The sequence below is a fragment of the Muscardinus avellanarius genome (genome assembly GCF_963383645.1).
Source record: "Muscardinus avellanarius genome assembly, chromosome: 15".
In the NCBI taxonomy this organism is placed as follows: domain Eukaryota; kingdom Metazoa; phylum Chordata; class Mammalia; order Rodentia; family Gliridae; genus Muscardinus; species Muscardinus avellanarius.
Genome location: NC_137801.1, coordinates 67,037,446 through 67,052,953, shown reverse-complemented (window position 1 = coordinate 67,052,953; position 15,508 = coordinate 67,037,446). Strand labels below are relative to the sequence as shown.

Here is a 15,508-nt window from a genome sequence, read left to right as displayed (position 1 = left end):
CATGTTCTTTCTTCCATTAACTAATGTAGTTTGTTAATATACTGCAGTCTAGTCTAACATCTCTCTGTTCATCATGCCTAATTTTGAAATTTCTTGTTGCTATATCAATTATTCTTGGTTTTTTTTTTTTTTTTTTTTTTTTTTTTGCTGTACTCGGGATAGAACCCAAGGACATTCTACCTCCATGCTAGACCCCAATCCTATTTTTTATTCTTTATTTTGACACAGAATCTCATTAAGCTGTGGAGGGCCTTAATAAGTATCTGAGGCTGGCCAGGAACCTGCATTCCTGTCTCAGCCTCCCCAGTACTGGGATTACAAGCGTGTGCCACCACGCCTAGCTTTTAATAGAATTTTATTTGCTTAATTCATTTGGCAATCATTTATTGGTTGATACTATGCTAAAGAGTAGCACCTTTTGTTATCAGTCTATTTTTTTTAACTGAATATTGAACCTTAGGGTATTCTATGTTCCAGCTACGCTTTCAGCCTTAAAAAATATTCGTGTGTGTGTGTGTGTGTGTGTGTGTGTGTGTGTGTGTGAGGGGGGGGTATTATTAAGTTGCTGAGGACCTTGCTAAATTGCTGAGGCTGGCTTCAAACCTGTAATCCCCGACTTTGCCTCCCAAGTAGTGGGATTACAGGCATGTGACACAACGCTTACCTTAGTCTTATTGTTCTTCCTCCTCCTCTTTTTTAAAATTGAGTTCTATGTATTGTTATATACAGAGAAATAAAAAATGTTTGGGGAATACCAGAGAAATCTTCTTAAGAAAGGATGTGTGAGTCCATGCCTTAACACGTCTTTGCAGGACGTGGAGGCCTCTGCCATCATGTCTTTCATTTATTTTGTACCAGCAGACTCGAACTGAGCCATTCATCCTTGGCCAGTGATCAAATGATTCTTTTACCTGTGCTTATTATTTTCCAGCTTGTCCAAATTATTATAAATACAACACACTTGGAGAAATCCTGTAAGTACTTGGAAGAATTCATCACCAATATCACCAATGTGCTTCCAGAAACAGTTCACACCACCAAACTCTATGGCACCACAACTTTTAAGGTAAGAAGCTCTACAGTAATATAGACAGTTTCAAGTGTGCATAGTCTGGAACATTGTATTAGCATGGCTTCGTTTCCTCAGATAACTTATAACATGCTCTTAAGAATAAGTACTTATGAAGAGTTTTGTTTTCAATTTTCTTGTAAAAGCCAATGCCAGCATTAGTATTTGGTGTTTAAACTTAAAAAACTACAGAAGTATTCAACTGTGTCCTCTGAGTCCTTCCTTATATGTTGTACTTGAACATGACTCTTTTCTAAGTCAATCCCATCACACTCAAGAGTTCTAAGTTGTGGTCTAAACAATCATGGTCATGCCTGCCATCAGTTTAATTAAGATTTTCTACTTAGCTCTTCCCATCACTCTGTATTTGATTTTTAAAATCTTAACTTTTTTTTTTCAGAACTGGGATTGAACCCAGGGGCACTCTACTTCTGAGCTATACCTGCAGCCCCATCTTTTTTTATTCTTTATTTTGAAACAGGGTCTCACTAAGTTGTGAGAGCTTCACTAAGTACTGAAGCTGGCCATGAACCTGCAATCTTCCTGACTCAACCTCCCAAGTACTGGGATTACAAGCATGTGCCACCATGTCCAGCAAAATCTTAACTTTTAATGAGGAATTTCCCTCCCTTGCTGGTATTGTTAGCAATTTCACAATTATTTTACAAGGCCACAACATTTGTTTTTGATCTAATATTAGCTCAGATGGGAAAAACTACATAGAGCAGAAGAAAGGTTAATGGTTGATGAATTTCTGGAGGGTAAATGCTTTAGCTTATTAAAGCTGTAATAAACTCCTTTATATTATTACCATGTGAGCTTTAAATTGATATTAATCAGAAAAATTAAGAGGACAATATCTAAAATGTTAAGAAGATATATTCTTACATAAAGATTAACCTATATGGTTTGAGTTTTTATTATTGCTGTTATTTGATTGTTTTTAATCTTATTTGTTGTTATTATTATTATTATTGTTGTTGTTATTGTTATTATTTGCGGGTCTGAGGATGGAACCCAGGGGCATTCGACCTCCGAACTATACCCCCTGCCCTATTTTATATTATTAAACTGGGTCTCACTGAGTTGCAGAGGTCCTCACTAAGTAGCTCAGATTGTCTGTGAATCGTGATCCTCCGGTCTCAGCCTCCCAATGCTCGGATTACGAGCATGTGCCACCATGCCCGGCTTGATTGCTTTTATTTTGAAGCAAATTCTGTTACCTTTTAGAATTCAGAAATTGATGTTAACTAAATATATAGTTTTAGAGTTGAAACTATGGTTTATGTCCCCCAAAGCCTACTTTTCCCCATACTTTTATCCTCTTTCTGTATTTGTTGGTACCTTCCCTTGAGAGTAGGTACAAGAGAAGAAATCAAATTTGATTTATACTGTTATTATAGGAGAGATAAAAAGCTATCGGTTGGATGTACTATTTTTCTCTTGTAAGAAAAAGTGCAATATTCTTTGTGTACCCATGTTGTTAGTTGAGCTGCTAGACTGAGATACATGTTCATTAGGTGACTATGGATTGTTTGTTTCAAGTTACCACTAAAATTACATAAAGCAAAATTCATTATAAAACATTATTTTCTTGCTCATTCCTTTAAAATTATTCAGTAATGTCTAATTATAGCCATCTCTTGGAATCCATGAAGGATTGGTTCCAGCATCCCACATGGATACCAAAATTTGCATATGTACAAGCCCCTTATATCAAGTAGTGGTTGTATTTTATTTGCGTATAATAAATCTTGAGATTACTCATAATACCTCATATATAAGGGCTATGTAGGTAGTTGTTATATTCTAATTTAGTATAGGTGTGATTTTTTCCCTCCAAAATATTTTCAATCCGTGTTTGGTTGAATCCAATGATGTGGAACCTATAGATAAGAGAGTGCTGACTGTATGTTACTATTGACCCTTTTTAATGAGGAAAGGAATTCATTTTTTTTTTTCGGGTCTGGGGCTAGAACCCAGAGGCATTTGACCTCCGAGCTATACCCCCCTGCCCAATTTTTTATTTTTTATTTTGAAACAGGGTCTCACAGAGTTGCAGAGGGCTCAGTAAATAGCTGAGGCTATCCGTGAACCGGGATCCTCTGGTCTCAGCCTTCTGAATGCTGGGATTACCATGCCTGACTAGGAAAGGAATTCTTGAAGTTCCTAAGAATGACTTTGAAATTTTGAATAAGAACGTTAAGAACTTCAGAATGACCTTAGGCAGTTTATTAAGAATTAGTTAAAACCGGGTGTGGTGGTATATACTTGTAATCCCTGTGCTTGGGAGGCTGAGATAGGAGGATCGCACAGGTTCGAAGCCAGCCTCAGCTACTTAGACCCTGTTCCAAATAAAATATAAAATTGCTCTGGGAGTATAGCCCGGAGGTAGAAAGCCTCTGGGTTCCACCCCCAGTACCACCAAAAAAAAAAAAAAAAAAAAAAAAAAAAAAATTAGTTACTCTCAAACACTAGCATTATTACAGAACATACATAAAAATTTTGCAAAAATGTTTCTGGTAAGAAGAATGGGAGTTAGTTAATGGAATTGGAGTAGGAGGCTCCTTTCTACTTGTCTAGCATATAGGGAATATGTTTTATTTAGTGACATTTGTTCCACAACCTGTCTCAACTTTTGTATTTTTGGCTGTTCAAATTATGTTCAGAAATCCTCACGAAGCTCGTTTTGTGTGTTTTGTTGTTGCTTCAGCATTTAAAATGCGCAGGGAAAGGAAAGCGAGAGGGAAGCCATAGGGCTGAGCAGCCAGTTAAATACTTAGTAAAGGAAAGGTTCTGGAGACCACTAAAGGTCATGTCGACAGTGCTTATTGGAAACACTGATTGCTTAAAACACATCGAAGGTTTATTTTTACCAGGACTGTTTCAGACTAGCTAACCCAGAACTCAACATAAACATAGCAATTATAACAGCTACATGTTGTGTATTTTCCTAAGCTACTGTTTCCAGAAAACTTTCCCTAGCAGATGGAAACCTTTATGCTGGAAAAGGAGTAGAAAGAATCAGAAGGTCTTCCAGGTATTTCCTTGTAGAGTTCCCTCTTTTTCTGCCATATGTGACATAATCCAGCTGGCATTATTAGCTTTTCTTGTTCATAAGATTTTCCTCACTCTCTCACATCTTCTTAGAATGAATATGTTTGTTAGTTTACTCCGCACAAATAATGCTTGTGTATCTACTGTGTGTTAGTTTGGTAGATTTTTTGGGAAAGAAAGAAAAATTACTTACTCTCTGGGCTTAGGGTTCATGATGTACAGGAAAGACAACCCTTAAGTTTTATAAAGAACTGTACAAAAAGCATTAGAATAAAGCCAAACATGGTGGTTCATGTTATTAACCCCAGTACTTGGGAGGCTGAGACAGGTTCACAGCCATTTAATGAGGTCATCTGCAACTTAGTGTGAGACCCTATTTCATAATAAAAGAATAAAACAGTGCTGGAGGTGTAGCTCCTACGTAGAATCCCCCTGAGTTCCATCCCTAGTACCACACACACACACATACACACAAAAGGTATTAGAATAATACATTAGATGCATTCATTCTCTCATTGATTCAACAAGCTTTTATAGTGTCTGCTATATACCAGGCAATGTTATAAGCATGAACAAAAACTTTCTTTCCAGGAAAGAAAATGTATGGGAAATATTTTTTTTCCATTTTATTTTGTAATACTGGGAATTGAATCTGGGGGCATTCTACCTCTGAGCTATACCCCCATCCCTATTTTTTATTCTTTTATTTTTTTATTTTTTAATTTATTTTTTTTATTTTTATTTTTTATTGGTGCACTGTATTCATACATCATAGTGGGATACAAACTTTTGTAGACATACATGCACACATCACCCAGTCAGCCCCCACCCGATCCCCACCCCATTCCCTCCCCATCCCTCCTTACCATGCTTGGCTTAGTGGTTGACATCTAGTATTATAGCAATTTATCTAAAATTAAATATGATAATTTCACATAACAGTTTCATTTGTCTGATACCAAGCTTTTGATGACTTAAAGATAACATTTCAATATTTCTTTTTGCTTTCTTTCTTATCAGAGAATATTTTTTTTCTATTTTTTAGGTGAAACTATCATATATTTATTTATTTTTCAGAAAAAAATCTACCCTAATATGGAATATGGATTCTAGATACCCAAAACGATCTTGAAAAAGAACAAAGCTAGAAGATATATATTTTCTGATTTCAAACCATATAAAGCTACAATAATTGAAACAGTGTAGTACTGTTCTAAAGGCAGATATATAAACCATTGGAGTTAAATAAAAGCCTAGAGCTAAATTCTTCCCTATATTGTCAAGTTATTTTTGACAAGGTTTCCACGAACATTTGGTGGTGGAAATAATAATCTTTTAACTAAATATTGTTGACAAATAATAATTACATGGAAAAGAATAAAATTGGACCCTTACCTAATCCCATATACAAGTATTACCTCAAAATAGATAAAAGACCTAAATATAAATCTTAAGACTATAAACTTTTAGAAGAAAAGCTGGCTCATAAAACCTCAGAACATTGAAATTGGCATTGATTTCTTGGATATGATTTCAATGCCACAGGCAACAAAAGAGTATACAAACTCCCTAAAAAATAAAAAAATATTGTATAATCAAAGACAATGTAAACAGAGTTAAAAGTTACTAATAGAATTGGATAAAATATTTCCAAATGCTATATCTGAAGGTATATTAATATTCCAACTAGACATCCTAAAAATTAACAACAATAAAGGCAAACAATACAATTTAGAGATAGGTAAAAGACTAACATAAATAATGAATCTGCAGAGATAACCAATCTTAGTTGTCTGTTGGATGGAAAATCTTGTTTCTCTGGTTCCGGTGTGTGTTACCTATTTCTTCTTTGTAGTTAATCTCTTTGAGTATTTTCTCTAGCGCTGGTTTTGAAGACATAAATTCCTTCAGTTTCTGTTTGTCATGGAAGCTTCTTATTTTTCCATCTAATTTGATAGAAAGTTTTGCTGGGTAGGACAGTTTTGGCTGGAAGTTGTTTTCTTTCAGAGTTTGGAATATGTTACTCCAAGCCCTTCTGGCTCTCATGACTTGGTTTGGGAAGTCTGGAGTGATTCTAATTGGTTTGCCTCTGAATGTCACTTGGCCCTTTGTTTTTGTTGCCTTTAAGATTCTCTGCTTGGCTTCCACATTGGCCATTTTGACAATTATGTGGCGTGGGGATCCTCTTCTCCGATCCTGTCTAAAGGGAGTTCTATAAGTTTCCTGGATCTGTGTATCAACCTCTTGCTCTATGTTTGGAAACTTTTCTGCTATTACTTCCTTGAAGAGATTGTTGATCCCTTTGGTTTCACTTTCTTTTCCCTCCTCTATTCCAATTATTCTTAGGTTAGCTCTCTTAAAATGGGCCCATATTTCTTCAATGTCAGATTCCTGCTGTTGGATATTTTTTTCTAGATTAGAAACTATGCGTTCATTTTTGGAATGATCATCTTCTAAGAGCGAGATTCTGTTCTCCATGTGGTCTGATCGGCTGTTTGTGCTTTGAATTGAGGCCTTTACTTCATTAATTGCATCCTTTATCTCTTTTTGGCTCTCTCTGAATTCTTTTTGAAACACCTCTATTATTTCTACAGTTATTTTCCTGATTTGATCTTCTAGCAATCTCTGATTTTCTGTTTTATCGGGTTCTGATGTTGTGGGGTTGTGGGCATTCATTGCTCTTGTGTTATTCCTCTTTCCCATGATTTTGGAAGTTTGTGCCTTCTCTGGGTTCTTCCCTTGGGTCACTGTGACTTTGCTTAAGGTGCTCTGGATCTCGAGTCTGTAGTATCTCTGACCCCACTACTCCTTTACTGGGTTGTATCACAGAGTCTCTGACCCAGGGAGTCGATAGAGGCTGCTTTAGACTATGGGGGGTGCCAGGTTGCACGTTCTCCTATGGTGTGATATCTCTGCCACCGCCACTCCCCCACTGGGTCAAGTCCTAGGGAGTACAGTACTGGGATTTCTCCTCTGTGGCCCGCAATTTGACTCACTGTTCTTGAGTTCGCAGATGGAGCTGTACTGGACTCATTGAATTCACTGCTGCTGCCGCCGGTGGCAATATGGCGCCGCTGTTTCGCCCTCGGCCGTGAGGCTGGCTTATTTCTTCTTGGTTTTGAATTCCACTCTGAGTCCTTGCAGTGTGTGCTGAACTCAGCCACTGGGAGCTTCAGATGTTTCCTGTGCTGAAAAATCATACCTGGCTGTTCCGCAGCGGCTCACCTCAGCTTGCTGTAGCCATCCAGTGAATTTTTCACTGCCTCCGGCAATATGACGCTGCTGCCGCGTCCTCGGGCGTGAGGCCGGTGTATCTCCTCTGTGGCTCTGAGCTCTGTTCTCAGTCTGCTTTCTCTCTGGAGCCTGGTGATTTTTTTGTTTCTCTGGTGATGGTGTTTTCTGGCTATGAAAGGCACTGATTTTGTGGTAATGGAGATTGGTTGTTAGCAGGGCTCTTAAGCCCCGCTTTTCTCGGTCGCCATCTTCCCGGAAGTCTTATTCTTTTATTTTGAAACAGGATTCCAGTGAGTTGCAGAACACCTCACTAAGTAGCTGAGGTTGTCTGCAAACTACGTTCATCCTGTCTAAGCCTCCCAAATACTTGGGATTACACATGTACACCACCATGCCCGGCTATGGCAATCTGTCTTTCAAAAGTTAATATTGAGCTGGGCGTGGTGGCGCATGCTTATAATCCAAGCATTTGGACTCAAAGACAGCCTTAGCTACTTTGTGAGGATCTTTGCAACTCAGTGAGACTCTGTTTCAAAATTAAAAATAAAAAATAGGGTTGGGGATGTATCTTGGGTATGCCCCTAGGTTTCATCCCCAGTGTCGCAAAAAATTAAAATAAAAAGTTAATGCTATCGTGTGGATGATACACTATAAATAATTAAGAGTAGAAGAAGAAAATTCTATTTGGTAGCCATTGTAGCAGTCCACCTAAGAGATAATGGCCACTTGGACTACAGTGGTAGATAGAAGTGGTAAGTTTTTTTTTTTTTCATTTTTGACATATTGAGATATTTTATTATCATCTGCACTAAAATGTTAAATAAATAGGGCAAAAATTATAGCTAGAGATGAAAATGTAGAATTCATGTGTGAAAAGACGTATTCGGCACAATAGGATTGGCTTTTTTTCTGGCAATTGGGTATAGATAGAGAAAAGTTGTGATTATTAACTCCATAGAATTTCAACAGTAATATATCCAAAAAAGAATTCCACAGCGAAAGGCAAAAGAAAAAGAAAGAAAAGAAAGAAGGAAAGAAAGAAAGAAGAATTAAGTAAGTTATAAGTATTCAATATTCAGAACGAGAAGAAATTAAATACCTAGAATACTGGTACAAAGGTTCTAATTTATTACTTATTGGAAAATATCGGACTAAAAGAGATTTAAAGGTATAGAGCCCACACTTGTAATCCCAGCATTCGGGAGGCTGAGACAGGAAGGCCATGGTTTGTGGACAGTCTCAGCCACTTAGTGAGGCCCTTTGCAACTCAGTGAGACCCTATTTCCAAATAAAGAATTAAAAAAAGTAGAGCTGGGGATATAGTTTGGAGGTAGAATGCCCCGGGTTCCATCTCCAGTACCGCAAAAATGAATGAATGAATGAATGAATGAATGAATGCATGAATGAATATAGAAAACTGATGAATAAGTAAGTAAGTAAGTAAGTAAGTAAGTAAGTAAGTATAGAAAACTTAAATTAAGCCGGGCATGGTGGCACACGCTTGTAATCCCAGCATTTGGGAGGCTGAGACAGGATGATTGTGGTCTGTGGATAGCATCAGCTACTTAGTTAGGTCCTTTGCAACCCAGTGAGACCCTGTTTCAAAATAAAGAAAAAAAATAGGGCTAGGGGTGTTGCTCAGAGGTAGAATTCTTCTGGGTTCCATCCCTAGTACTGCAAAAAAAAAAAAAAAAGAAAAGAAAAGAAAACTTAAATTGACTAATAAGTCTAAAGAGAAACCTACAGAATGGGAGAAGATCTTTACCAGATATTTCTCTGACAGAGGACTAAAATCTAGACTACATAAAGAACTACATATTTATTAACTACATTCTGATTGGAAATCATAAAGAAGTGAAATAACAATAAATATTGGTGAAGATGTGTGGAAACAGAACCTCTTCTACATCTTTGGTGGGCTTTCAGACTAGTTCAGTCACTATGGAGATCAGTGTGGAGATTCCTTAGAAAACTTTGAAGGGATCCATCATATGATCTGGTTAATAAATTATTTTAATTTATTCACTGTTTTAAATAATCAAATGAAAAATGACTATTTTGAAAGATACTAAAAAGGATATTTTATATGTCAACATCCCTTCCTTACTAAACTCTTCTATCTATAAGTTACAAATCCAGGAAACAGAAAATAAGTAAAAATATAGTTTAAGTGAATGGTACTATCAATCAATTGAATTTAATTGACATTTATAGAGCATTTTATATAAAAAACAGTAGAGTACAATTCTTCCAAAGATCATACAGAACACTGACCAAGACAGACCATGTTCTGGACAGTAAAACTGTCTTTAACAATTTTTAAACATAAATTATAATAAACTTATTCTCAGACCACACAATATTAAAATACAAATTATAACAGGAAGATAGCTAGAAAAATCCCTAAAAGTTTGGAAATTAAACAATGTATTCCAAGAGAAACTGATTTTAAAAAATTCTCAAGAGGAATTAAAATATATCTTATTTTAAAAGGCAGTATAACTAATTATAATTTGGATATAAAAATGCTCCCCAGAGAAGCCCAGGTGTTAGGTTGTGCATTTCGATTCAGGGCTGCAGGACCTCAGTCACTGGGAATATGGTGGCAGGGACTATATACGTTCCTGGATCTCTCCCCTCTCTCTCTTTGCTTCCTGGCCTCCATAAAGTGGTAGTGGCTTTTCCTCTGCCATGCCCTACTGGTGAACCAGTTCTGCTTTGGACCCAGCAAATCATGGGCCAACGTTGAAACTTTCAGCTCCCAATAAACATTTCTTCCTCTAAGTTGTGCTTGGCAGATGTTTTGGGCACAGATAGAAAAGCTAACTAAAACAAATCTTACAAAAATTTGTGAGATAAAATGAAAGCATTGTTTAAAGGGACATTTTTAGCATTAGTAGCATGTGTTGAAAAGTCAGATTTAAATTCAGTGATCTAAGCTTCTACCTTAGAAATTTAGAAAATAAAGAGCAAGTTAAACCCATAGTAAGCATTAGAAAAGTAAAAATTAGAGCACAAATTAATGAAAAGAAAAATTTAAAAAATCAGTATTGAAGATTAATAAATTCAAAAGCTGGTTCTTAGAAAACATCAATAAAAGCTGGGCATGGTGGTGCACGCTTGTAATCCCTGCATTCGGGAGGCTGAGACCGGAGGATCGCAGTTTGTGGACAGCCTCAGCTACTTAGTAGGGCCCTCTGCAACTCAGTGAGACCCAGTTTCAAAATAAAGAATAAAAAATAGGGCAGGTGGTGTAGCTTGGAGGAATGCCCTTGGGTTCCACCCCCAGACCCGCCAAAAAAAAAAAAAAATCAATGAAATTATTAAACTTTGAGCCAGGCTAACCAAGAAAAAATAAAAGATATAAATTGCTAATATCATAAGTTAAACAGAGCCAATCACTCTGGATTCCATTCCTGGTCATCAAAAGAATAATAAAAGAATATTCAGGGCAACTTCTTACAGTAAAAAGGACTCTACATTAGCAAAACAAACAACACAATTAAGAAGTGGGAAAATGAATTGAATAGACACTTAACAAAAAAAAAACCGGTGAGATACAGATGCCCAATAGACACATGAAAAAATGTTCATCATTAGCCATCAGGGAGATAAAACCAAAACTACGCTGAGATTCTATCTAACCCCAATCGGAGTGGCAAGCATAAAGAAATCAAATGACAGCAAATGCTGGTGAGGATGTGGGGAAAGAGAAACTTTTACACTGTTGGTGGGAGTGCAAACTAGTTCATCCACTATGGAGAACAGTGTGGAGATTCCTGAGAAAACTGGGAATAGATCCACCATATGATCCAGCTCTACCACTCCTGGGTATCTTTCCAAAGGGGTCGAAACCAGAGAACTACAGTAACATATGCATATCCGTGTTCATAGCAGCACAATTTGTAATAGCCAAAATATGGACCAACCTAGGTCTTCATCCACAGGTGAATAGATTGCAAAATTATGGGAAATACACACAATGGAATTCTACTCAGCAGCAAATAAGAACAAAATCATGTCATTTGCAAGAAGATGGAAAGACCTAGAGAACATTGTTAAGTGAGACTAGCCAAGCACAGAAAGAGAAGGGACATAAGTTTTCCCTAATATGCCCAAGCTAGAGAGCATTGGGGATACCAGAGGGACTTCAGATAATGGAGGGGAAACTTCAGCAAAGCCAGAAAGGAGGAGTAGGAAAGGAAGAAGGCTGAAGTTGATTAATAGAAAAGCTACATTCAAATATGTGTATACATGTGAATATAACATGGACACTCAGTATTGGGAAGGAGAGAAAAGGGACGCAGTGAGGGGGAAGGGCAGCAAGTACTGTGTGAATATATCTTCCATTGTCAACATGATCCACATTATGATGTGAGATTATAGTGTACCAATGAAAAAAACTCTAAATATGGACATACTTACTATTAATAATATATATTCAAAGTGTGTATAGGCATTTGCTATAGGGTAATTATTATTTCATAAATAATTTTTGTTACAACTGCAAACACAAAGTGATGAAAGTAATATTATATTAATTAGCTATATATACATTTCTAATAGTTTTCATAATTTTATTCCTATTTTATTTGCTTAGACTGCTTAATGAAATATCTTCTGATTGTTAAAAATATAAAAAAACATGAAATAGATTAGATTTTAAAAATACACTGTTAGCATTCCATTATAGTAACAAAATACCTGAGATAATTTAAAAAGAAAAAAGGGTGATTTTGGTTCAGTATTGGATATTTCAGCCCATGACTCATTGGCCCCCTTAGTTTAGTCCTTTGATGGCATGGTAGATCGTGGTAGACGTGTGCTGGGGGGGCTGTTCACCTTATAGTAGCTGGGAAGTGAGAAGGAGAAGGGGCCAGGATCCTAATATACCCGTACGGGGTACACTCTCAGTGACCTACCTTCTTCCCACAAGGCCTTGCATACAGAAGGTTCCACCACTTCCAATAGCATAATGGGTAGGGATCAAGGCTTTAACATGTGGGCCTGTGGGGTCCATTCAAGATCCACACTATGTAGACACAAAATTTACATGGAGAGAAACAGAAAACCTGAATATCTTTTTACCTCTTAACGGAATTAGATCAAACTAACTTACAAAACTAAAATCAGTAGGAACAGGTGTACTCATCTGAATTATACCAAACATTTAAGCTAGAAATTACACCAATTCTCTACAGTGGTTTTCAGAAAATAGTTACAGAGAAAAATACTTCCTAACTCATTTTATGAGGCCAACATTGCCCTAACATCAAAACCAGATGTTATGAGAAAGGAAAACTGTAGCCCAATATTGCTTATGAACATAAATGCAAAAATCTTCATAACATAGCAAATAAAATTTAACAGTGTATAAAAAGAATTATGTACTACAACCAAGTGGGATTTATTCTAGGTCTACAAGGCTGAATCAACATTCAAAATTCAATTGACGTAATTTATGACATCAGCAGGCTATAAAGAAGAAAAAATTATATAGTCACACAATGGATGCAGAAAATACCCATTCATGATAAAAAAAAAATCAGCAAACTAGAATAGATGAGGATTGCCTCTGCTTGACAAAGAACATCTAACAAAACAAACCCTAAGGCTAGCATCATATTTGATACTGAGATACTAGGTATTTTCCTGCTAAGACCCAAGAGTAAAGCAAAGCTATACTTTTGATATACAGATTGGGAAGGAAGAAATAAAACTATTTATTTGCAAATAGTATGATTGGCTATGTAGGAAATAACCCAGAAATAATAGGCTAATTGCAGGAATTGATTATAGCAAAATTCAGGACACAGGTTAATATGCAAAAAAGTCAATTACTTTCCTTTGTCCTGGCAACGAGCAACTGGAATTTGAAATTAAAAACACAATACCATTTGTATTAGCACCATAAAAATAAAGTACTTAGATATGAATTTAACAACATGCAGTATCTGTTTGAGTAAAACTACAAATCTCTTATGAAGGAAATCGATGATCAGCCCAGCATGATGGCACTTGCCTATAATCCCAGTCCTTGGGGGCTGAGACAGAAGGATCACAGGTTTGAAACAAGTTTCAACAACTTAGCAGGGCCCACAGCAACTTAATGAAACCCTGTTTCAAGATTTAAAAAAGCAGAATGGTACTGGGAGTATAGCCCAGAGGTAGAACACACCCCTGGGGAGAGGGAGAGGGAGAGGGAGGGAGGGAGGGAGGGAGGGAGAGAGAGAGAGAGAGAGAGAGAGAGAGAGAGAGAGAGAGAGAGAGAGAGAGAGAGATAAAGAAGTCAAAGATCTGCATAAATGACACATTTTCATGCTTGTGGATGGGAGGACTCATTATCAAGATCTCAGTTTTTCTCAACTTTGTGTATAGATTTAAAGCAATCTTATTTAAAATCCCAGCAAATTATTTTTTGGATATCTCAAACTTACACTGAAGAAAATGCAAAACATCCAGGGGTAGTCAACCAAATATTGAAGAAAAACAAAATTGAAGGACTGACACTACCTGAGTTCAAGACTTACTGCAAAGCTGGAGAAATGAAGGTACTGCAGCCTTGGCAAGGAAGGAGACAAGTAGATTCATGGAAGAGAATATCGAGCCCCCAATAAACGCATACAAATGCGGTCAACTCATCTTCAACAGGAGAAAGGACAGTTTAATGGAGAACAAAGTTTCTTTGTTTTTTGGACAAATGATGCTAGAACAACTGGATATCCACATACAAAAAACAATCTAGACATAGACTTTTCAATCTAGACACAAAAATTTCACTGAAAATGTAAACTGAATATTAAACACAAAACTATAGACCTCCTAGGAGATAGGATAAGAGAAAACCTCGGTGACTTTTTAGTTAAAATGCTAAAAGCATGATCCATAAAAGAAAAATGGAACTTCTGCTCTGGGAAAGACGCAGTTAAGAGAGAAAAAAGACAAGGCGCATACTGGGAGAAAACATTTGCAAAACACATATCTAATAAAGGAATTGCATCCAAAGTATACAAAGGACCCATAAAATTCACCAGAAAGAAAACAAACAAACCAATTAAAAATGAGCAAAGGTTCTGAAACTTACAGTCATGCAGAAATCCTAACATTTACTACCTAAGTGTAAATGTTTATAGCAATCTCAGTCACTATTGCCAGAACTTCAAAGCACCCAGGATATCTTGGATAAGTGTTTGCATAACAAACCGATAGAGTCATACCATGAAACATGGTCTGAGGTATCAAAGCTTGCAAAGATGTGCTGAATGAAAGAAGCCAATCTGAGAAGGCTTTAGACTGTGCTTTTCTGACTATGTGAAACCTGGGAAAGGCAAAACAGTTAAGGCAACCATAGGATCAGTGGCAGCCCACTTCACAAGAGCACAATCAGGAGGCAGTGACAGTGTCTGTCAACAGGTGATAGGCAAAGAAAATGTGGTATGTGACCCTGAGGGAATTTTACACAGCCACAGAGAAGGGCAGCTGTGTCATCTGCAGGGGAATGAGTGGGACTAGAGGATATCATGCTAAGCCTGCCCGGCCAGGCTCAGAGAGTCCAGGGCCATAGGTTTCCTCTGATATGTGGAAGCTAGAGAGAAAATAGGAAACAAAAGTGACTTAAGATCAACGAGGGTAGAGAGCAGTGGAATGGTGAAGAGGGCACGGGAAGGCCGGTGAGGAGGGAATGAAGAGAGCAGTTCAAATAACGCTGTGTCTGCTTCCGATGCCATCATCACCAATCTCACTGACCGGCACAGAGAAGTCGTGAGAGTGGGGTCGGGTCCGGAGGGAAATGCACCGAGTGCTGTGTGCATGTACATCCGTGTCACTTTGGAACTCATTGTGATGTACAAATGCAATGCACCAATAAAAGTATATTTAAGAAGAGATTAGTGGTTGTCAGTATTTGGCCAAGGATGGATCAATAAGAAGATTAATTTTAGAGTAGTAAAACTCTTCTGTATGAGACAGTAATGATATACATAACATGCATTTTTCAGTACTCATAGAAGTTTACAAAGAGTAAACCCTATTGTAAACTGTAGACTTTAGTTAATAATAAAATCCTAATATTGGCTCATTGTAAAAAATGTACCATAGCAGTGCAAACTGTTTAATGGGAATAACAGCCTGTATTAGAGGTGTGAGAAA

The 15,508-nt window shown here is 37.1% G+C and overlaps 1 protein-coding gene across 3 annotated transcripts in view; it reads left to right on the top strand.

The window, feature by feature from the left end:
- EXOC6B (exocyst complex component 6B) overlaps positions 1–15,508 on the top strand; it is a gene marked incomplete at both ends in the record, with an annotated part of 525,714 nt that overhangs the window by 283,370 nt on the left and 226,836 nt on the right. For 2 of the 3 annotated variants that reach the window (XM_080712087.1, XM_080712086.1), the window contains one exon: positions 932–1,066. The exons of the other annotated variant lie outside the window; for it this stretch is intronic. In XM_080712087.1, the coding sequence (XP_080568213.1) occupies positions 932–1,066 (135 nt within the window). The remainder of the gene's footprint in view (positions 1–931; positions 1,067–15,508) is intronic. 3 annotated transcript variants of the gene reach the window in all.